The sequence below is a fragment of the Mustelus asterias genome, chromosome 17, assembly GCF_964213995.1.
Source record: "Mustelus asterias chromosome 17, sMusAst1.hap1.1, whole genome shotgun sequence".
Taxonomy (NCBI): domain Eukaryota; kingdom Metazoa; phylum Chordata; class Chondrichthyes; order Carcharhiniformes; family Triakidae; genus Mustelus; species Mustelus asterias.
Window position 1 is genome coordinate 48,665,724 of NC_135817.1, and position 23,453 is coordinate 48,689,176.

Below are 23,453 nucleotides of genomic sequence, written 5' to 3' on the forward strand. Positions count from 1 at the left end.
ATTTCCACCCTGGGAAAAAGCCTCAGAGTCCACCCGATCTATGCCTCTCAACATCTTATACACTTCTATTAGGTCTCCTCTCATCCTTCGTCTCTCCAAGGAGAAAAGACCGAGCTCCCTCAGCCTATCCTCATAAGGCATGCCACTCAATCCAGGCAACATCCTTGTAAATCTCCTCTGCACCCTTTCAATCTTTTCCACATCCTTCCTATAGTGAGGCGACCAGAACTGAGCACAGTACTCCAAGTGACACCCAACCTTTACCTCACCACCATCACCTCTCTCGGTCCTTCCACTAAGTCAAAATTATCAATCGCTTTGCTGGTTGACATCAAGCACTGGATAAGCAGAAATTTCTTTCAATCAAATATTGGCAAGACTGAAGCCATCGTCTTTAGTTTGCCTACTGCAAGCTCCATTCCTGAATCACTGACTCCACTACAATGCATGGTAGAGGCTGAACCATACTGTTGGACATCTTACTGTAGTTTTGAGCCAGCGATGAGCTTCCAACTCCCATTTCAACACTAAGGCCACCTAATTCCAACTCTATTACATTGCCAGATACTGCCCCATTTCAGCACATCTGCTACTAAAACCCTCATCCATGCATTTGTTATCCCTAGACTTTCAGTATTGAGACGCTCTTTTGACTAGCCTCTAATCTCGGCCCCCCCTCTGTAAATTTGATGTCCAAAACTCTGCTGCTGCATCCTAACTCTCAACAAGCCCTGTTCACCAATCATCCATGTGTTCAGTGACGCACATCAGTTTTTGATTACATAATGTCTCGATTTTAAAATTCTCATCCTTATTTTCAAATCCCTCCATGACCTTGACTCTCGATCTCCATAACCTCTCCAGCTCTACAACCTTCTGAGATATCTGTGCTCCTGTTTATGCCATGTTAATATGTCTACATTTACGTGTTTATGTATATATTCTGGGTAAGTAAGGAAAAAGTCACATCTTAATCAAAGGCGAGGTTATTTTAAATTTATTTTTACAGGATTAGAATGTTGTCGGCTGGGCCAGCATTTAGCACTCATCCTTAACTGCCCTCCATTTCATTGCTGTGGGTCTGGAGTCACACATAGGCCTGACCAGGTAAGGACAGCAGATTTCTTCCCTAAAAGACATTAGTGAACCAGATGGGTTTTTAAGATAATTGACAATGGTTTCATGGTTATGACTTTTAATTCCAGATTTTTACTGAATTGAAATTTCACAATCTGTCATGATGTGATTTTGAACGTGGGTCCCTAGATCTTGCACTGGGTCTCTGGATTATTAGTCCAGTGACAATACCACTGCGCCACTGCCTTCCCCTTTGGAGTCAGATTGTCTGTGGAATCTATGGGATGAAAGATTAACGGTGTTATCCCTCTGTATTTTGTAATGAGATCTTATGGTAGGCTTTAACTTTGAAATAAAAAGAGTAGATTTGAATTCTGCATTTGAAAATAAGTACTGAAATTGATATGCAGCTAAAGATGACGAAAGATGCAAGCCAAAATGAAAGGGGTGTCTATGAAGATGAAAGTATCTCTGGCTGCAGTGAATTGCTGTGGGGAATGGGTGGAGCTTAGGGTAGAGAAGTTGTTACATTAAAACCAGCTCCTGTGGTTTGCAGTGTGCAGAAGAGTGGTGAAAGTCTTTTAATTGAACAGAAACTCTTGTGTTGGGCCAGGAGAATATTTCTTGAAACAGTGCATTTTAAATCTCTCTTTGGAAGAACCACATTAGTGTGGAGTTGCTCTGGGAAGTTGAGGCTTTACTTCTGTTTAAAATGAAAGCAATTTATTGGTTCGGGTAATATTTCTTCGATTTTATGGGTAGAAATCTTTCAGGGCTGTTACTAAAAAGATAACGGTCTACCTTTGGTAAAGCAGTTTGGAGCTTTTTTGTAAGAATTTTCTAACTGTGTATTTTTTAGCTTGTGTGTTTAGGCTCTATCTAAAGTCCTGTACTTTTATGTTCAGTAGCTTTTCTCATTTTGACAATACAAAAGAAACCAGATTATGATCAGATGAGACAGATTTCAACCGGAGATCTGGTTACTTGAGTATTAACAAAAGTTGCAGACCGGAATTGCTCTACCATTGATGGCCATGCCTTCAGTTGCCAAGGCCCTGAGATCTGGAATTCTCCCCCCTCCCCAATTCTCCTTCATCCTTTAAGATACCCCTAAAAATTGACCTCTGACTTACGAACATATGTACACACGAATTAGGGGCAGGAGTAGACCATTTGGTGGCCTAATCTTACCTGATATCTCCTTGCGTGGTTTGAAGTCAAGTCTGGTTTGATAATATACCTGTGAACATTGCTGGGATGTGTTGTAATGTTAAAGTCACTATATGAATGCAAGTTGCTGTTAATATCATGCTCCAAACTTTAAGTTAGGTTTAATCAACAATTTAAATCTACTTTTAACATAGAAAAACATCCCAAGATGCTTTACAGAAGTATAATCAACCAAAAAACTGATGCAAATCTAATAGACTGAGAAGGGTGACCAAAAGCCTGATCAAAGAAATATATTTTAAAGAAGGTCTTAAAAGGAGGTGGGGGAGGTGGAGAGGCCGATCTATGAAGGGAATTCCAAAGCATAGGACCTAGGTAGCCAAAGATTTGGTTACAGATGGCGTGATGAAAGGAAGGGAGGATTAGTTCCTGAAGAGTTGCGAATACAGGGAGCAACAAAACCACGAAGGAATGAACCACAAGGATGATTTTCAATGAGCGGTTTGGAATTTCAAACCAATGTAGGACTAAACATGAGTGATGGTTGAGCGGAATTTAGTGCAAAATAAGAAAAACAAAGCAGAAATTTGGATGAGCTGACCATGGGGCCTGAGAGCCTGATCAAACGAATATCAAAATCAATTCAGTGATACTGACTTGTATAATGAATCTGACGTCAAACATCATAGTTTATGCAAATAATTATTTTTAGTTATGAATAGATAAATCTCATGGTGAAATGGTATCCTACTCATTCACAATTGAAATAAATTCATTTCCAGCTTTGAAAAAGGGTCATCCAGGTTTGAAACATTGGCTCTATTCTCTCTTCACAGATGCTGTCAGACTTGCTGAGATTTTCCAGCATTTTCTATTTTTGTTTCAGATTCTAGCATCTGTAGTATTTTGCCTTTATATTAAATAAAAGTATTTGTTGGTTAACAACTGTCGCTGCATATTTAGTCTCATTAGATTGTTTATTTTTCAAGTCAGCCTTCCAAAAAATACAGAAGAATGATTAAGTATTATGCACAAGATTACGGTACAAAGAACAAAGAACAATACAGCACAGGAACAGGCCCTTCGGCCCTCCAAGCCCGTGCTGCTCCCTGGTCCAAACCAGACCATTCTTTTGTATCCCTCCATTCCCACCCCGTTCATATGGCTATCTAGATAAGTCTTAAACGTTCCCAGTGTGTCCGCCTCCACCACCTTGCCTGGCAGCGCATTCCAGGCCCCCACCACCCTCTGTGTAAAATATGTCCGCCTGATATCTGTGTTAAACTTCCCCCCCCCCCCCCCTCACCTTGAACCTATGACCCCTCGTGAACGTCACCACCGACCTGGGGAAAAGCTTCCCACCGTTCACCCTATCTATGCCTTTCATAATTTTATACACCTCTATTAAGTCTCCCCTCATCCTCCGTCTTTCCAGGGAGAACAACCCCAGTTTACCCAATCTCTCCTCATAACTAAGCCCCTCCATACCGGGCAACATCCTGGTAAACCTCCTCTGTACTCTCTCCAAAGCCTCCACGTCCTTCTGGTAGTGTGGCGACCAGAACTGGACGCAGTATTCCAAATGCGGCCGAACCAACGTTCTATACATCTGCAACATCAGACCCCAACTTTTATACTCTATGCCCCGTCCTATAAAGGCAAGCATGCCTTCTTCACCACCTTCTCCACCTGTGACGTCACCTTCAAGGATCTGTGGACTTGCACACCCAGGTCCCTCTGCGTATCTACACCCTTTATGGTTCTGCCATTTATCGTATAGCTCCTCCCTACATTATTTCTACCAAAATGCATCACTTCGCATTTATCAGGATTGAACTCCATCTGCCATTTCTTTGCCCAAATTTCCAGTACTTATTATTAAAACCCCAGGTCGTGCTAACTGGATATTGGGCACTAAAAACACACGACATAAGAAATGTAGTTTCTTAACTCATCATTATTTGACTGACAAATTTTGGAGACAAGTCCTGTCCTCACACTGAGGATACCCTCCATCCTGTTGTATGGCATTGCAGTGGGATGGCACGGTGACAGTGGTTGGCACTGGTGCCTCACAATGCCAGGGACCCAGGTTCGATTCCAGCCTTGGATGACTGTGTGGAGTTTGCACGTTCTCTCCATGTCTGTGTGGGTTGCCTACCAGATTCTCCAGTTTCCTCTCATAGTCCAAAGATGTGCAGGTTTTAAGACCTAGGGATGAAGTCCAACAGGTTCAGGGGACGTGTCAGCTTTTAGTGCTAATGGTTTTTTCAATATCCTTTCTCTGTTGATTGTAATTACTTTAAGTTTCTCCCTCCTTTTAATCTCATAATTTACAAGTATTTAAAATGTGTGTCTTATACAGTGAAGGCAAACAAAATATCTGTTCAACACTTCTGCTATTTCCTTATTTTCTGTTATTAATTTTCCAGATACTCTTTGTAGAGGACCGATGCTCACTTTAGTTACGTTTTTTACCTTTTTAAACACTTGTCGAAACTCTTACTATCTTTTTATCTTTCTAGCTAGCTTTCTGTTGACACCATTGGTCCCTCTTTCTTTTAGTCATTACTAGTGGTTTCTATATTCTGTCCAATCTTCTGACCTAATTTATCGTTAATCTTCTTGCAATTGTAAGCTTTTTCTTCCAAACTGATACTATTTTTAAATTTTCTTAGTGCATGATGCATCCTTTCCCGAGTCTTTCTTTCTTATTGGAATGTATTTTTGCTGAATCTTATGAAATACTTCCTTAAATGCCTGCCACTTCATCTCTACTAAGCTACTCCTTCATCTAATTTCATAGTTCACTTAAGCCAGCTCTGTCTTCATGCCCTTTAATTGCCTCTACTTAGGTTTAAAATATTAGTCTCAGACCCACTTTTCTCTCAAACTGAATGTGAAATTTAATCATGTTATGATCATTGCTACCCAGGGGCTGCTTTACTATGAGTCCATTAATTAATCCGGTCTCATTTTATATTATCAAGTCTAAGAAAGCATCCCAAAAACACTCTTTGATCTCAGCTTCTTGACTACCTTTGTCAATCTGATCTGCCCAACCTACATGAAGATGAAAATCACCCATGACTATTGTTGTATATTTCCTGCATTGCAATTCTGACAGTTGTGGTTAGTTAGGGGACCTACTAACTGCCCATACAAATGATGTTTTATCTTTGCTACTTCTTATCTCTACCAAAATTGATTCTACATCTTGATCTTTGGAACCAATGTAATCTCTCACTATTGTATTAAAATTATCTTTAAGTAACAGAGCTATCTGACCTCGTTTTCCTAGCTTCTTGAGCTACCAAACTGTCATGTGCCCTTGAATATTCAAGTCCCCACTTTGGTCATTCTGCAGCCACATCTCTGAAATGTAATTGAGAGAGAGTAGAACTGGTGCAGAAGGGTGACATGGTGACACTGCCTCAGTGCCAGGGACCTGGGTTCGTTTCCCAGCTTGGATCACTCTGTGCGGAGTCTGCACATTCTCCCCGTGTCTGCATGGGTTTCCTCTTGGAGCTCTGGTTTCCTCCCACAGTCCGAAAGACGTGCTGGTTTGGTGCATTGGCCATGCTAAATTCTCCCTCAGTGTACCTGAACAGACGCCGAAGTGTGGTGACTAGGAGATTTTCATAGTAACTTCATTGCAGTGTTAATGTAAGCCTACTTGTGACAATAATAAATAAATTTTAAAACAGAATAAAATACACGAGACAGAGATTTGAATGAACTGTTTTTGCTGAGGATGGAAAGTGGAGGGCTGGGCAGAGAGCTGAAGTAATTGAGTCTGGAGATAATTACGACATTATGAAATGTTGGTGAGAGATGGGCTGAGTTGGGGAAGAGGGGGATGGGTGAGGTTAGTGTTAACAGCAGTAGAAATAGATTATCTTTTGTGGAGGATAATTGAGGTTGCATGATCTGCTCACAGTCAAATGGAACACTGAGGTCGTAAGCATTTGATTTAGTCGGTGAAGAGTGTAGAGAAATGTGGCAGGAACTGAAGGCAATGGCTGAAGTTTAATGGAACAAAGTTATCAAAGTAATCCAAGATTGGATTTAATAGGACAGAGGCCATAGAGGATTTGAGAGAGAAGGCAGGGGGTAGATTAGATGGGGGTGGGTTGACAATGTTATAATCATTTCCAGAGAAAACATTCATAACCTTGGTTAGATCTGTTTCTGTGATGTGGGAAGGGTGGAAAATCTGATTGGATCAGCTCAACTTGTTGTCGGGAATGATGGAAATAGATTTGAGGGGCAACTCATTCCTAGGCTTTGGAGAGAAATTAAAGATGCACAGTAGTTAGTAAGGGCAGGAGGTTGAGGTTGAGGCTGGATTTATGAAAAAGAGGGACAATGTCTGAGTGGGAACCATTTACAATATCATACATTATGGGGACCATAAGGGGAAAATGGTTTGTCAAATGTTTAATGGAAATAGAATTGGAAATGGAAGAAATAGATCTCTTAGATGAGAAGTCATGGATAGAACTGATGACAGAGACGATAGACAAAATCCTGTGTAAGACATGGTTTGAGGGAAAGGTCTGGCTTTGCAGGAGCAATGAAGTGCTGCTGAATGAATGTCTGTTTCACTCCTTACACTTCTAGGTGAGGATACCATAATTCATTTAGAAACAGATGAACAAGTAGGTCATTTAACCCCTCAAACATCTTTTGAAATTCACAGAGATCATGGCTGATCTATATTTATATGGTTTTAGATATAACAGCTGGTTTAAAGTTGAGTAATAATGATCCAGATTCCTCCAAGCAATCTTGAGTGAAATTGGTCTCAAGTGTTGATTTCAGTCCAAGAGCAATTCACAAGATTTTCATATGCAATGATCCAAAATTTCTTGTTTTAATTCATGAAAGCGCATTGTCTACACTGCAATATAGATGCGCATCATGATAAAAGTACTGGTATACTTAGGGCACCCCAATAGCATTTAGTGCCAGTATCAAATTGTCAACAAACAACATACAAGTTTCTTCAGTTGCAGTGGCACAGCTCTAGTAATGAGAGCTCAACAGGACTTTGATACTCGTGTAACAAACCTTGCAACACAGGAGAAATTAGTCTCTGCTCATAAAGAGAATTTCATTTGAAATCATGGATGTAGTAATCTATTTTTCTACTCAGATTAGATAATATACAATGTGCAGACATTTTAGGTTTGACTTGTAAATCCTTATACAAAATAGTTTCATTTTTGATGTAACATTTGTATTTGCCCTTGAACGTGGCTCTGTACACATCTTTTTCTGCAAAAAAATCATCACCAGTCAATTAACTTACCTTCACATCGCGATGAATGATATTATTGTCATGACAATAGCGTAGTGCTTCTAGTATCTGTCGCATGTAGTGACTACAAATACAAAAAAGTTTAGAATTATGCATATCTCAGAATTAGCAGTGAAAAACAGAACATATTAATATTTTTAACTTTACATTTGTCCCATAACACTTCGACATAATTCAACATCCTAGAAGTCAGTTAAGAGTGGTATAGTCAGAAATTTTCTTCCTTAGCAGAAAGTTCGGCCTATGTTTGATACCTTTCTCTATAGCATATTAAGACCATTTGAAGGGAATTTTAAGTGCATACTTGCATCCTATTCTATTGAACAGTGTGTATTTGCTCCAATGTGTTGCACCACCATCTTTAAAAACATGACTGCTGCATCATGAGGAACACCATACAGCAGAAAACAAACGTTTTTTCGCAAACCCATTTTAAGTGTTTATGCATAAAGAACATTAAATAATAAAAAGTTCACTTTGTATTAAAAATAGTTCTGTAATTCATTAATTAAACACCAACAATGATGTTTGCAGAATCATCAGTAATTACTTAAAATCAGATACTGCTGTGCAAGGGATGACAAACGTGATTATCTTCTGTTGAACTCATACACAAATAGAATATTCCCAACATCCGTGAAGAAACATCCAGGGACATTTTGACCCAAAAAAGTGGTAGCTACACAAGCAGACAGTTTGAATTTTGTCAGTGGTTCAGTGTTCTTGGGGTTTTCATGAATTATGCAATTTGCTAACCAGTTTACTAATAACAGGACTACCTAAAATCTCCTCAAATTAGATAACTACCCAGATTAGATGAAATTTCCTTCTAATTTTGTTTAAAAAAAAGTGAGAAACACTTCAGCATTGTGAATATAATACTATAGCTGGTTGCTGGATAAAATTTGTAACGTGCCAAAAAACAGTTGCTTTAATAAATTGTGTGGCTGATTCTGCCCATGCCTTCGAAGGAAGTCATCCAAGGAACAAAGTAATACCACAGTAAATCTCATTTTAACTGACAAATGTATTAAATAGTTATAAAATAAAAAACTAATAGCAATACAACATATACTTTTACAATAGCTGATCTTTACTAGCACCTCTTACAACAGAAAGTAATGGCTCATTGTTCTTGCATTATACTATAATCAGTTGTTATATGCAGAGCTTTTCATTTTCTTACCAGTCACGGAAACTGACTGAAGTCCTGTGAGATTCCAGATGGATTTGCTTTGAAGACTCCAGTAAATACGATTTTTAAAAAGACTGAGAAATACTATCAATTGTGATTGGGGGGCTTCATGATATCAGAAGATTGTTCACACAATAACATTCATTTATCTACTTCTCAAGGGAATTGAAAATGTCACAAGGAACATATTTGTTGAACTTGGCAAATGCAAAAAAAAAAATAGTATTTTAAATTGTTGCGACCTACTTGTAATTCAGTCTTTAAAAGATTTTTCCTTTGCCTTTTGGATTCTAAAAAACAAATTAAACTGATTCTGATAAAAATTGCAAGAAACAAAAGGTAATTGATCTTGAAATGTGAATGATGCCTGAATATATAAAGGAAGTTGATAAGCCTTTCAATAAAACGCAGTTAAATTGCCAAAAGCAAAGTGCACACATAGGTGCAGTAGGGTCCCTGCAACACAAAAAAAAATCCAGAACTATATTTTTATGCTATTCCTTTTAAATGGATTTCCTGCAGAACCAAAACAATGGCTGCTGCAAGTCAGATGACCACAGGGCTGTCCCTTTGTTTGGGAGCTACCTCCTAGGAGTTACAAGAAAATAATTATTTTCTCTGGTAGAGACATCTCAGATCTCCGTGTACAGACCCCTCATAATCATGAAAACCAGGAGACTTGCACATCGAAACTCATTATCCTTGCAGAGCTGCTAATAAGACTCATATCACACCTGGTACTGTCCAGTTTAAAGTTTGGTTATATTTCAACTTCTACCTTAACTCCAAATGTATAACCCAATCTTTATTTTGCCGTCTCTAAAATTATCAAAACGTAAAGGCTAATCAGTGGTTTTTACTTCCTGTCAGTTAGAAATCTGCACTGTGATTGACAAGAAGTCAAAAGGAAACCAGAGGAATGGCATTTGAATCTGATAAGCTTGCCTTACCAGTGGAAACAATGGATCTACCCAGACAATTGTTTCCCAACACTGGACTCTCAATATGGATGGCAACTTTTTCAACAACTAATGACTGGGACATTATCAGTCCTGAAATCAAAGTCAGTTCCAGACACTGGATAAGCATCCCTTACGGACGTCATTGTGGAGAAAGATTTTGAAATCTCTATATACTATTGAGAATCGAGAAATCTTCAGGCTCTTGTTTTATCATCTGGAAAGTATTCGAGCTACCTGGCTCAGCAAGCAGTTGGTTATTAAGTATCAGCTCCCCAAACCTGTCTCTGCTGGAAGATTTGCTACCATCACCTGCAGAACTGACCCAGCCTCTGTGCACCCACTTCATCAGCAGTATCCACACAAAATACAAAGTGAACCCTACCATTTGTCTTCAGCCAACAGACCTTGAAATCCCATGTGAAAGAATTCCTCACTGAACTCTGGAACTAATATTCATTTCTGTGGTTCTTGTACTGTAAAACTCCTTTCTCCCTGTAGCACGGGAGCGTGTGCGTGTGTGCGATATATATATATTGAAGTTGTGGGTGCTCCTGCCCCAAGGTTTTGGAATGTGAAATAACCTAGCTTTCTGAGTTAGTCAATGCGAGTTTGCTGCGAATTATTAGTAACTTAGATTTCACAATCCAAAGGATTGGAAAACTACACCACCGAATATCTAACACTAATTCAAAATGCATTCTGCTTACAGACGGCAGTAAGAGGAAATCAGCGCAATTTGCCCGTCTTCTTTCTGTAATAGGTATACAAGATATATTTTAGCGCATCTTTAAGGTGCTTTCTTTACAAACCCAAACATTATGCATCTGTTGGCTCAGATTTTCTGGGTGTAGTAATGGTGAAGCTGTCAACATTCACTGTCATTGTAATTGTGAAAGTAAAAGGTGGTTTGCGTTGAACAGCAGCTTCAGGATTTCCACATTTAACTATCAGTGATTGATTGCCTGCTCCTCCAGAGTGTGGGATAAAAAAACCTGCAGATTGAAATCTTCTGAAATCACTTGAATTGATGAGAGCTTCCACTTTTATGCCATTAATCTCAATGTAAAAAAACTTGGAAGTAACACTTAGTTGAGTCAGATGTGACTGGATTTCTAATGGCATAAGCTCTTAATGACAGATTATTAACCTCGGTGGCTCAGAAGACTGATTTTATATTTGTGAAATGTCAGATTTCTCCATGATAAAAAACTCCATTGATTCTTAAAATAATGTTTTAATTGAAATTTGGTTATATTTCAACTTCTACCTTAATTCCGTATGTATAACCCAATCTTTATTTTGCTGTCTCTAAAATTATTAAAACAAAGGCTAATCAGTGGTTTTTACTTCCCATCAGTGAGAACTCTGCACTGCGACTGACTGCTCAGCCTATTCATGACATGACCGTTGCTCAACATCATTGAGCCACTTGAACTAATGTGCAAATAAAAGTAACTTTGGAAAAGCTTTGAGCAGAGAGCATCGTTATTTTGTCAATGACCCAGAAATCCAAGGCCTTATTTAAAAAAAAGAGAATTATATCTATCTTTAGTTTGTTTTTATTGAGAATTATTTTGAAGACCCCCATTAAGAAAGGTGTAGAATGTTTAATTGGCAAAGAATTGGGCAATTTTATAAATTAGAGTACAGTAACTGAAAAATGCCAAGTAAACAAAACATTCATTTTCTCCTCATGTCCTTCAAACTCCTGTAAAGCACTTTGAACAGTTTATTAAATGAAATAGACTACATATTTTTCTTCCCCTCAGGATGTGGGCAATGCTACTGGGACTACATTTATCATTCACCACTAGCTGCCTCTGAATAATTTGTGGTTGGCAAAGTGACCTAAGGGAATTCAGAGACAAGCACATATTGTGGAAGTGGAGTCACTTACACACCAGATCTGGGAGTGACCTGTTCTTGGAACACTCCCAGAAATTTGACTAGATTTGCTGATTTCTTGTGCCAGGGAACTAGATGTCATATTTGGGTTTGTAAGAGAAGTATCCCAACATATCCCCAAAAATATAAAAATTGTTACAAGTGTCAGTCAACCTAAATTCTGGAAAACAGAAAGAGGAAAAGTCAATGCAATGTGAAACCAGCATTCTTCACAAGAACTGATAGGTATAGGCTGTCAATGCTGCAGCTCAGGGATAGATAATTAGAGGAAATGAGAAGAAAATGAATGTTTTGTTTACTTGGCATTTTTCAGTTCTGTACTCTAGTTTATAAAATTGCCCAATTCTTTGCCAATTAAACATAGGTCACATGTTATCTGAATTTGTGCAGGTTCATTTTTACTGAAGGCAGAATAGTAAACTTGTCATCTAACATATCTGGATTTTATTTCAGAATGCAACCAGAGGCCACTAAGTTAACATTAGCTTCATTTGACAATTAAAGGACATATAAAATGTTGTTCTGACATAAGAAATATTTAACTGATGGGAAGTAGATAGAGATAAATAACAGGCACAGGCAATGAAGCTCGCAACTGAACAGTCAGAGCAACAGAAACATTACAGTAGTTAGTAGACAACATTCAAGGTGAAACCATATAAAAGAGATAATTAGGATAGATGACTGAAAGCTTGGTTAAGAGAGCATCTTGAAAAAAATTCTATTTGCAAATCAAAAGGGTATTTTTCACTCCATTCTAAACAACTTTCAGTGCAGGAGAGGAAGATTCATATGTTCTCAGGTCTATCTCCATAGCTCTCAAACATTGTTTGAAATAGGAGAACATTTGTGAACCAGAATGTACACCAGAATATAATTAAAGTCACTAAGACCAGAGAACTAAAAGGTGAGGAACAAGGGTGTCTGTGAAAAAGCAAATTATAACAAAACTTTGCGTAGATTCAATAGAAAGTAAACTGGCATCTAGAAACATTTATCAGGAATGGAAAATACTGAAGAGATAGAATGATCCATAGTGAACAAGAGATAGAATGATCCATAGTGAACAAGAGATAGAATGGTCCAAGTCATGTACATTCCATTTTTAAAAAACTGCATTGAAAATTATGACTTCACAGATTGGGAAGATGAGATCAATTTTTAAACCAAACGTATTTAGCACCTACAGGCTATCTCAAAGTTATCTCAAAGTTATTAATGAGAAGTTTGAAATAAGGACAGATGAGGTGAAAAGAAAAATGCAACCACTTCTATAGCACCTGGCAGATACTGCTTTACAGGTAATGAATTACTTTTTTAGAAGACAAACACTGCAGCTAATTTGGGAATAGCAAGGTTCAACAAAGAGCAAGTAAAATATTTTGCTATTTAGCCTGTTTTGGTGATGTTGGTTCAGAAATTAACCATGACACCATGGACAATTATATCTACTGTTAATTTAAAGTCACTTTTTGTGGGGAAAACATCTGGCTTATCCAGCAATTTGAACAAATAAGCACTGGAATTGTCCTTTCTACACAACGTTAATACAAGGTTACCGATAATTTAAAGAAAGAGTCATGTCCACCTGAACAAATATGCAGGCAGAGCATTTGTTTAATATTTCAATCAAAATACAGAATCTCTTGCAACACTGCAATCTTAATATTGCATTGAACTCTCGCCCTAGGTCATGTAGATCATATTCAAATCCTAGAGTGGGGCTTGAATCTACAACCTACTTATTCAGATGAAAATGCTACCACTGAGCCAAATGGAGATAAAAACATTAAGGAGTTGAATTTTATGAAAGCAGGCCAAGTGCTTGATGGAAGATTTCAATGGAACAAAATGGAGAGAAAATAGGAATGGTCTTACGGATTTTGTTTCTATATTGCATAGATAGTGCAATAAATTCAGCATTAAATATGAAGATAAAACCAATATGGATGAAATGGAAATTAATGGAAAGTGTTAGGGAGAAAGTGTATTTAAAATTCTGAAATGTATACAGCAGTGGATCGGAAAACTAGAAATATGCAATATTTTCTAGTTCGTTCAACCTTAAGTTGAGTACTCAAATTTGAAAAAAAATGTTTGGAGAGGAGGTAAATTGATCTGCTGTTGGACTTGCAACCTTTTGAATTCAATGATTGTGTGAACACCAGGTTCTAATATGGAGATACATGATGCAAATCAACACTGAGAGGTCACTATATTAAGGGGAGGCTAAGTTTTTGCTTTGAGAAGGAACACCAGGATTTAGCATCCTACATTTGAGAACACAATATTATTGGGCAATATTGTAATGCTTGTACACATTTCTGTACTTTGACCTCAAAATACTGTATATATGCCAAAAATGCCAATGCGAAAGCAAAAATATAGAACACACACTTAAGGCTGTTCTGTATAAGTTCAACCATCAATTTCAGCCTTTTTCTTTAGTTAAATGCTTTATGTTGCATGATGCGGCAGTAATCTTGAGCTATTCTGAAAGTTAGATATACCAGCAGCAAGAATCGTTAACTTCTTCAACCAATAACTACTTGGTAGCTTGGAATAGTAACAAAACTACTATTATTATTGCAGGTGCCATCTTGTAAGACAACTCACAGGAATAAAAACTAATACTGCCAATCAATAATAGTTTTGAACATGGTATCTTTCTCTCAGGATATGGCAAAGCAATCTTAAATCCCACCAACAGTTTATAAGATTCACGAAAGTTTTTTTAAAAAAAATTCCAAAGATGTGTGCCTCAGTGGCATCTATTCCGCATCTTCCTGAACTGCTGCAAATAGTGGTTTGTTGAAAATCAGTAGCTTGCTAAACTACTTCAGAGGACAGTCCCTTAGTCAGCCATGTTGGTTGGAACTGGAGCCACGTATAGGCCAGGCGGAGTAATGATAGCAGACTGATTTTGCAGGTACAGCATGTGTTTAATATTTCAATCAGAATACAAAATTTCCTGCCAATGCTGGTGTTTGGTGCCCATTCCTAGTTGGTGGGCGGCTTTCTTGAAATGCTGAAATCTTTGTAGTGAAGGTGGTACCACAGTACTGTTAGGTAGGACATTCCAGGATTTTGATCCAGTGACAATGAAGGGAAGAAAATATAGGTCCAAGGAAGGATGGTGTGTGACTCAAAAACAAATTTGAAAATAGTGACATTCCAATGCACCTACTGCCCTTACACTTCTACAAGATGGGAGGCAGATGCTTGGAAGGTCTGTTGAAGTAGTCTTGGTGAGTTGCCGCAGTGCATCCTGTAGGTACTGAAGAGTTGCAGCCACATTGCGCTAACGGCAGAGAGAGTGGATGGAGTGTTGATCAAACTGACAGCTTTGGCCTAGATAGTGCTGAGTTTCATGAGTGTTGGAACTGCGCCCATTGTAACAATTGGAGGGGATACCATCTTGCACTTTGTTGGCAATTGAAAGGCTTTGGCAGGCAGGTGCTGAGCCACTCAGTGCTGAACACCCAACTTCTTACTCGCTCTAGAAGCCATGGCATTTATATGCTGGTTCAGTTTCTGCTCAATGACAATTCCAGGATGCTGATGGTGACAAACTTAATGATGGTAATGCTACCTCTTTTTTTGTTTCCACTTTGGCTAGATTAGATGCTGGAGTCTATAAAAGGAATTTGTTTTTCCTTAGAGGGCTACTAATCTGGTACTTTCACAGTTGCCTGTCCCTTGGCTGTCGTTCCAAATATTCCAATGTTTCTTCTGGATTTCTGGTAAAGGAACAATAACAGTTTCACTTCAGAAAGCATACACATCTTGTATGCCTACTTAGTAAAATGCCTTCGGCAATGCCAAAAACTTGCATTTAATTAGCATTTCTACAATGCCAATAACTTGCATTTATATAGCACCTTTAATGAAGGAAAATGATCCAAAGGTACACTTCAGAGGTGTAATCAGATTAAAAAGTCACCAAGCTGAAGTGAGGAGATAATAGGAACAGTAGCCAAAAGCTTGATTAATCAGCTGTATTTTACCAAAAGTGTTAAGAAAAAGATCCAGTTGGAGAAGCTGAAGTTTTAGGAAGCAAATTCTAAAAGATGGATGGTTGAAGACACAGCTGTTAATGGCATCACAGAAGTGCTGTGAATATCTAGTTCATGGTTCATGTTTTAGAATATATCTTTTAGTTTTAGGAATACAGCTTTAGGTTTGGGAATTGGAACTTATCAATGCAAGTGAAATGGAAACAAATCTAAGGCAATCAGCAATCAAAAGATTGGGGTTAAGTTAACTTAAGAGATCAGAGCTAGAAAAGCAAGATCATAAACAGTAGGGAGTTTGCTCTTAACTTCATAATGGTTCCAATAAGGATGGGAAGCATTCCTTGGCTTTGTTAGAAATATAACTTCTTTACATTGTTTCCCAGAATCATGGAAAACTTTGGAATTAAAAGGTAGTTAATCAGCATTTCTTCCTGGGAACAGGCCATGAGTCACATTTCCATAGAGATAGTGATTCAGGATGAAACCTCGTTTAATTTGTATCTACCTTTGCTAACAGAAGCAAGCAGTTCAAATTGGGGACCGGCAGGCAGTTCAGTGAGGGAAAAGGAGCTGGAAGATTTGCTTTAACTTGCAGTTAGTGGAAGAAATCTTTTGATTTGATTTATTATCACATGTATACAGTTAAAAGTATTGTTTCTTGCGCACTATACAGACAAAGCATACCATACATAGAGAAGGAATGGAATGGCTAATGTAGTGTTACAGTCATAGTTAGGGTGTAGAGAAAGATCAACTTAATGCAAGGTAGGTCCATTCAAAAGTCTGATGGCAGCAGGGAAGATGCTGTTTTTGAGTCGGTTGGTACGTGATCTCAGACTTTTGTATTTTTTTCCTGATGGAAGGTGGTGTAAGTGAGTATGTCCAAGGTGTGTGGGGTCCTTGATTACGCAGGCTGCTTTTCCGAGGCAGCAGAAAGTGTAGACACAGTTAATGGGTGAGAGACTGGTTTGAGTGATGGACTGGGCTTCATTCATGACCTTTTGTAGTTTCTTGCGGTCTTGGACAGAGCAGGAGCCATACCAAGCTGTGATACAACCAGAAAGAATGCTTTCTATGGTGCATCTGTAGAAGTTGGTGAGAGTTGTAGCAGAATCTACATTGGTCCTCACGGAATTTTGTGATAGAAAGTCAGGTTGAATAGCTAATTTAGAATGGGCTATACAGAAGTTGTAGGAGCAGACTAGGAAATAATGGGCTGTGCTTATCTAAAGCCAGGACAACTAGTTGAGGAGCCCACAGTCATGAAATCATGAGAGAAACTTGGTGGATTGCTATTTGTAAACTAATGGAATAATCCTGAGGTGACGTAAACTTAAAGTTTATTTATTAGTGTCACAAGTAGGCTTACATTAACACCGCAATGAAGTTACTGTGAAAATTCCCCCGTCTCCACACTCCGACGCTTATTCGGGTACAGTGAGGGAGAATTTAGCATGACCAACGCACCTAACCAGCACGTCTTTCGGGCTGTAGGAGGAAACCGGAGCACCTGGACGAAACCCACGCAGATACGGGGAGAACGTGCAGACTCAACACAGACAGTGATCCAAGCCGGGACTCGAACCCGGATCCCTGGCGCTGTGAGGCAGCTGTGCTAACCACTGTGCCACCGTGCTGCCCCATTTTGAGGGATAGCTAGGATATTGAAGGGAATTAAATTGAATTCTGGAAGGTTGCAGCATAACGTTTGGGTTTGTTGAACTTTCAAGATTTAGTAACGAGGGGAGAGGAGGTGGAAAAAGTAAAAAGTAGAACTGAATTTATAGCACAAGTCTTTATAAGCAAAAACGTTAATCTTCTGGTGCTTGTTTTGTTTAATTCTTTTTTATATTTATAATACATTTTTGTTAACAACATGAAATCTAGTGAGTCTGTCAGCTGGGTGTTCGGATTTCTTCTTGAAAAGTTAATGGTCTCAAACAGGGTCGTAACAGAAGATTCATTTATAACTGGTTAATGCCACTTTGGGGGTCAGGAAGGGAAGTTGGGTCGTCAGCAGTTGCAAAGGAATTAGGTCAAGGGAGTACAAATTGGATCTTGGACAAGGTGAGCTCAAAGAAAGAATAAAGGGAGACAAAGGAAAAGCAAAAGAAGGGCTAGAACTGAAGAGAACCGCAGGAAAAGGAATTAGCAGAGGCAGATGACAAGTAAGCCCACTCTCCCGGTTAGAAGTGAAGGTGGGTGAGATAGTAGAATATAAGAATATGGCTAACAGTGGAGAAGAGAAGTGTTATCTTTGCATTTCAGAATTATCTTAGAAAGAGTGGGTGGTTTTGGCAGAGGAAAGTGAGGCTGGTTCAGCCAACCCTGATGACTGATGTCTAAAGCCAGAGCATGCTCAAATCTGCATTCTTTGATGGATACCACATCAGAGATCCCCTGACCAGGTTGGTGAAAGCAAAAGTTTTGCTGGCGTCATAGTTAGCGAAGTTGGATACGATTGCAACCACACAGAGTCAGGTGTACATCTTGATGTTTTCAGATTGCACGTTCTCCCAGCAGCTGATTCCTCAAGAGAGCTTGAACAATACCAACAACAGATTGAATCTGGTTCTCCCTATCGGTGTAATTTAGCTGTACATTCTGTGCGTTAAGTATTGACTTTCTCGAACTGCGTCCGAGTAAGACAGTCTTCATATTCTTAGAAAAGTGCGGAAAACATACAACTGGAAAATAAAAAGGGCTTTCTTGGTGGTTCCTGAAATTCTGCATTTCTGTAAATTAAATGTGAAGGAGAGCATAGGTGGTCAAACATATAGATATGGATAGTTTCCAACAGATTAAGATGGAATGATGACTTCAAGCTTCAGCAAAGAACATCAAAGAACATAAGAGTAGGCCATTCAGCCCTTCAAGCCCGTTCTGATATTCAATGAGATCATGTGGAGATGCTGACGTTGGACTGGGGTGGGCACAGTAATAAGTCCCACAACAGCAGGTTAAAGCCCAACAAGCTTATTTGGAATCACGAGCTTTTGGACCACTGCTCCTTCCAACCATTATCTTGCAATTGTATCTGTCTATATATGCCGTGTTTGCGAATCCACCTCTCCACTCACCTGATGAAGGAGCAGTGCTCCGAAAGCTCGTGATCCCAAATAAACCTGTTGGACTTTAACCTGATGTTGTGAGACTTCTTACAATGCGATCATGGCTGACCTTCTACTTTAACACAATTTTTGAGCACTATCCTCATATCCTTTGATAGATTTCTACATATTATGTCAATATGACATCAATGTCATCTTAAACATACTCAACAGCTGAGCCTCTATAGGCCTTTAGAACAGGAAATTCCGAAGATTTACTACCCTCTGAGTGAAGAAACTCCCCCTTATCTCAGCCCTTTATTCTGAGAATGTATCCCCGGTCTTCGATCCCCCCCCCAGCCAAGGGAAACATCCTTCCTGCATCCACCCTGTTGAGCTATGTATGTTTGAATGAGATCACCTCTTATTTTTCTAAACTCGAGAAAATATATGCCCAGTCTAATAATCTTTTATCATAGGACAATCTCTCCATTGTGGAATTAATTAAGTGAAGTTTACTGCACTTCCTCTATTTGATCAGTGGACCAAAGCCCCACACAATATTGATCCAGGTGAAGTCTCACCAAGGATTTATATAACTGAAAGTCCAAAGTCATATTATTTGATTATTATGCAGAATATATGGAGATATGAATACAAAGTCTGAGTTAGCATCAGCCTGGCTTGAAACCTTCAAGTAGGTAAATATATGAGAAACAATGTATTTTTACTTCAGCAACTATAATATATTTAGTGATTACAGTAAGTCCTCACTTAAGTAGTCACTGTGGTCCTGAAAATCAAGACTTTAGGTGAAACAACTTTCATGTGAATCAATGTTAAAATCAGTTAGATTTCTTCAAACATTTCTTGCCCAAGATGAAATGCTGAAATATTATACTACACATAGACAGTATTGTGTATTCCTAGATGAAATAACTTGCAAAATAAAATCATGAAATATTTAAAAATGCAACAATACAATACAGGTACTGTAAATGTAAGAAAATGACAACTGGTTTCAGATTGATCAGGTTCCATCTAGTGGCAGGGGCCAGTCAGTGCAGGCAACTGCTAACAAAATCGCAGGACTTCATTCAGTGTGAGAGGAATGTGGGAATGGGAGCAAAGGACGGAGGAGAAGCTTAAGAAGTGCCTAGTGGTGGCAACGGAGACCAGGGACTTTAAAAGTAAGAATGGATGGTGGGAATAGGAGTTGGAGATCGATGGGGGAATGGGAGCAGAAGCGCTGGGGAAAATATCATGTGTGCAAAAGTATATACCAGTGAAAAGGAAGGACTGTAGGAAAAGGAATAATCAACCATGGATATCTAAAGAAATAAAGGAAGGTGTCAAATTGAAAGAAAATGCACACAAAGTGGCAAAGATTAGTGGGAAACTAAAAGATAGGGAAATCTTTAAAGGTCAACAGAAAGCCACGAAAAAAAGCTATAAAGAAAAGATAGATTATGAGAGTAAACTAGCTCAGTATATAAAAACAGATAGCAAAGGTTTCTACAAATATGTAAAATGAAAAAGAATGGCGAAGGTAACCATTGGTCCTTTAGAGGATGAGTAGGGGGATTTAATAACGGGAAATGACCGACACATTGAACTGGGGTGGGCACAGTGGAAGACACAAATAACGTGCCAAAAATTGATGACAAGGCGGCTATGGCAGGTGATGACCTAGAAACGATCATTATCACTAAAGTAGTAGTGTTGGGCAAGCTAATAGGGCTAAAGGTAGCCAAGTCTCCTGGCCCTCATGGAATGCATCCCAGGGTACTAAAAAAGATGGCGGGGGAAATAGCAAATGCGCTCGTGGTAATTCACCAAAATTCGATGGACTCTGGGATGGTTCCAGCAGATTGGAAAACTGCAAATGTGACGCCATTATTTAAAAAAAGAGGTAGACAAAAGGTGGGTAACTATAGGCCGGTTAGCTTAACCTATGTAGTGGGGAAAATGTTTGAATCTATCAACAAAGAGGTTATGTTGCAGCTGTACAATCATAGAATCCTACAGTGCAGAAGGAGGCCATTCGACCCATCGAGACATTGCAGTTGACTTTAAACTGCTAATTCTTATGTATCCAACAAGAGGTACATAACAGCTAATCAGGGCAACTCATTCATGTATCTTCCTTCCATCTATTTAGTCCATTTCCCCCTATCCTGATGACTCCTGTTCTTCACAGGTGAGTAAATAAGAGAACAAACCAGTCATCTGGCACTTTATTATGCAACACATTGGTGCCCCAGCTTGTTGCACCATTATTTTAGTAGCAATAAATTGACTTAAAATTATCCACCTAAAAATTGGAATTTTAGTCACAAGATATCCTTTGATTCAAAAAGATCAAGTACATACCTGGCTACAGCTTCACTGTAAACAAAACCTGCATCTGCCCTTTTCACAATTTCAAAACAGAGATCTGCACCATCCATACTGTAACAAAACAAAGAAAGCACAATTAATAGCATATTTCAAAAAAGTTTTCCAGTTTACCGCAATAGCTACACAAAATAACAGATTGAGAATTAGTTTAAGATTTTTGTACCGTCCACTGTGCAGATTAAATGCACAAACTTTACTTTGTGTAGTATGTGTAAGTTTTGCACTGACATTACTGTGACTGTCAAACTAACTTTTTAGTTATGTAAACAGACTACAATCTGAAGACAACCTTTCAAGCTGCCATGATAGTGATCACTACTTCATCGTCTAAACACAACACTCTTAAGCTTTAAAAATTTGATTGTAGCAAGTAGTGTTTAACAAGCCATTGAATGAGCAAAATGACAATCTGTTGGATTTTGCAATTTTAGGCACACAAAAGGTTAATTTGGTTATCACATACTTAGAAAGTTCAGTTTTTTAGGAAGACAACTAAGAGAAGGTTTAATCAAGGATTGTTGGTGTGTTGAATGCTTTTTGTTGGAAATGGATGAAGTATAGGGTGTTGCATCTTTTAAAGAAAATGGACAGTTAATTAAAGCAAACAAAGATATAGGGCTGTGTAGAGACAACAAAGCAGTGGGGTGAATTCTGGATTGGTCCAAAGAGCTGGCAAACACAATATGCTGAATGCATTCCTTCTGCGCTAGAAACTATTTTGTTCTTATTTCCACTCCTTGTATCAATCATTCATTTTGCTGCTTGTTTGACAACTGAGATAACAAATGCAGGAAATGCAACTGGTGTAAGCATTTTGTGTACATGAAACAATGCAAATATTAAGTAATGTCAAACTGTAAGATGGAAAGTTTCATTTGTAGTATGGACTGAAGGGATCCGAGACTCTTGGCAGCCATTTTAAATTAACCCCTTCACTTCAGAAAGATCAACTCAGAATGTTTATTATTAATCAAATAATATATTCAATATGCTCATCACATAACTGCATACTTTGCTTGGCCAACGGACATGCAATTTAACCTGCACTTACATTAAATTATTTATCTGACACCCTGTGTCTGTTCATTGACACATTTCAACATTTCTGCAACAACAGTCACAGGAGATCCTATACTGAAACTTGGATAACATGTTCATCATAGGATTATACAGTACAGATCATAGGATTACACAGTACAGATCATTTGTGCCAGCTCTTTGAAAGAACTATCAAATTAGACCAATGCACATCTCCCTGTTTTTCTCTCTCCAGTATATATCTAATTCCCTCTTGAAAGTAAGTATTGGCCCAGAACTTCTGTTCCACAGGGGTCTTACCCAAGAGGTACTTCAGAAGATGCATTGGGGAACCCTTGGAAGTCCCAATGCAAGGGCTACACAGGAATTGCCTCGGATGCTTAAACTTCTGATGGGCAGCTAAACTGCTCTGGAGCCATCGGAAACTCAGATTTAAATTGGAGACTTTGGATGGTTCTGAATCTTAGCAGAATGTTTAGGAGGACGAAAACCACTTCTAACTCCTGGGTAATTATGGTACTGGCTAGAGCCACCCCCGCCACACCAGTCTACTCAGACCCACCCCCACCCACCCTCCCTCTCTGCTTCTTCCTCGAACAGAGGCCTGAACAATCCCTATTCACCATCATGCTCCTCCATCTGGCTGAAATTGTTCTCCAACTCAATAATTTCTCCTTCAACATGTCTTACTTCCTCCAAATAAAAGGTATGGCTATGAGTACACATGGGTCCGAATGATATGTGTCTCTTTATGGGGATGTGAAACATTCCTTGCTCCAGTCCTACTCCGGCCGCTCCCACAATCTTTTATTGGTATATTAGCGATTATTTTGTTGCCACTTCATGCTCTTGTCTGGACCTGGAAAAATGTAGCAATTTCGCTTCCAATTTTCACTTTCATATGGTTCATCTTTAACACAGCTACCTTGACCACAGCTCTTCACACCCCACCTCCTGTAAGGACTCCATCCCAATCTCAGTTCCTTTGCCTCCGTTGCATCAGTTCCGATAATGCTACTTTCCAAAATGGTGTTGTTGATAGGTCTTCCTTAATTGTGGTTTCCCACCCATTGTGGTTGACAGGGGTCTCAGTCATGTCTGACCCATCTCCTGTGCCACTGTTCACAACCCCTCCCCTCTCTCCCAGAACCAGGATAGGGTCCCCCTTGTCCTCAGTTTTCATCCTACCATTCAAAGGATCATCCTCCGCCATTTCTGCCAACTCCAGCACGATGCCACCACCAAACATCTTCCCCTCACTCCCCTTGTCAGCATTCTGCAGAGACCATTCCCTCCAGGATACGCTGGTCCACTCCT

General features: G+C 39.0%; 1 protein-coding gene across 4 annotated transcripts in view; it reads right to left on the bottom strand.

Moving 5' to 3' along the window:
- The window catches only part of caska (calcium/calmodulin-dependent serine protein kinase a), a 405,920-nt gene that overhangs the window by 258,856 nt on the left and 123,611 nt on the right, over positions 1–23,453 (bottom strand). For all 4 annotated transcript variants that reach the window (XM_078232613.1, XM_078232612.1, XM_078232611.1 and 1 more), the window contains exons 4-5: positions 21,072–21,149; positions 7,562–7,634 (exon numbers count right to left, since the gene is read on the bottom strand). In XM_078232613.1, the coding sequence (XP_078088739.1) occupies positions 7,562–7,634; positions 21,072–21,149 (151 nt within the window). The remainder of the gene's footprint in view (positions 1–7,561; positions 7,635–21,071; positions 21,150–23,453) is intronic.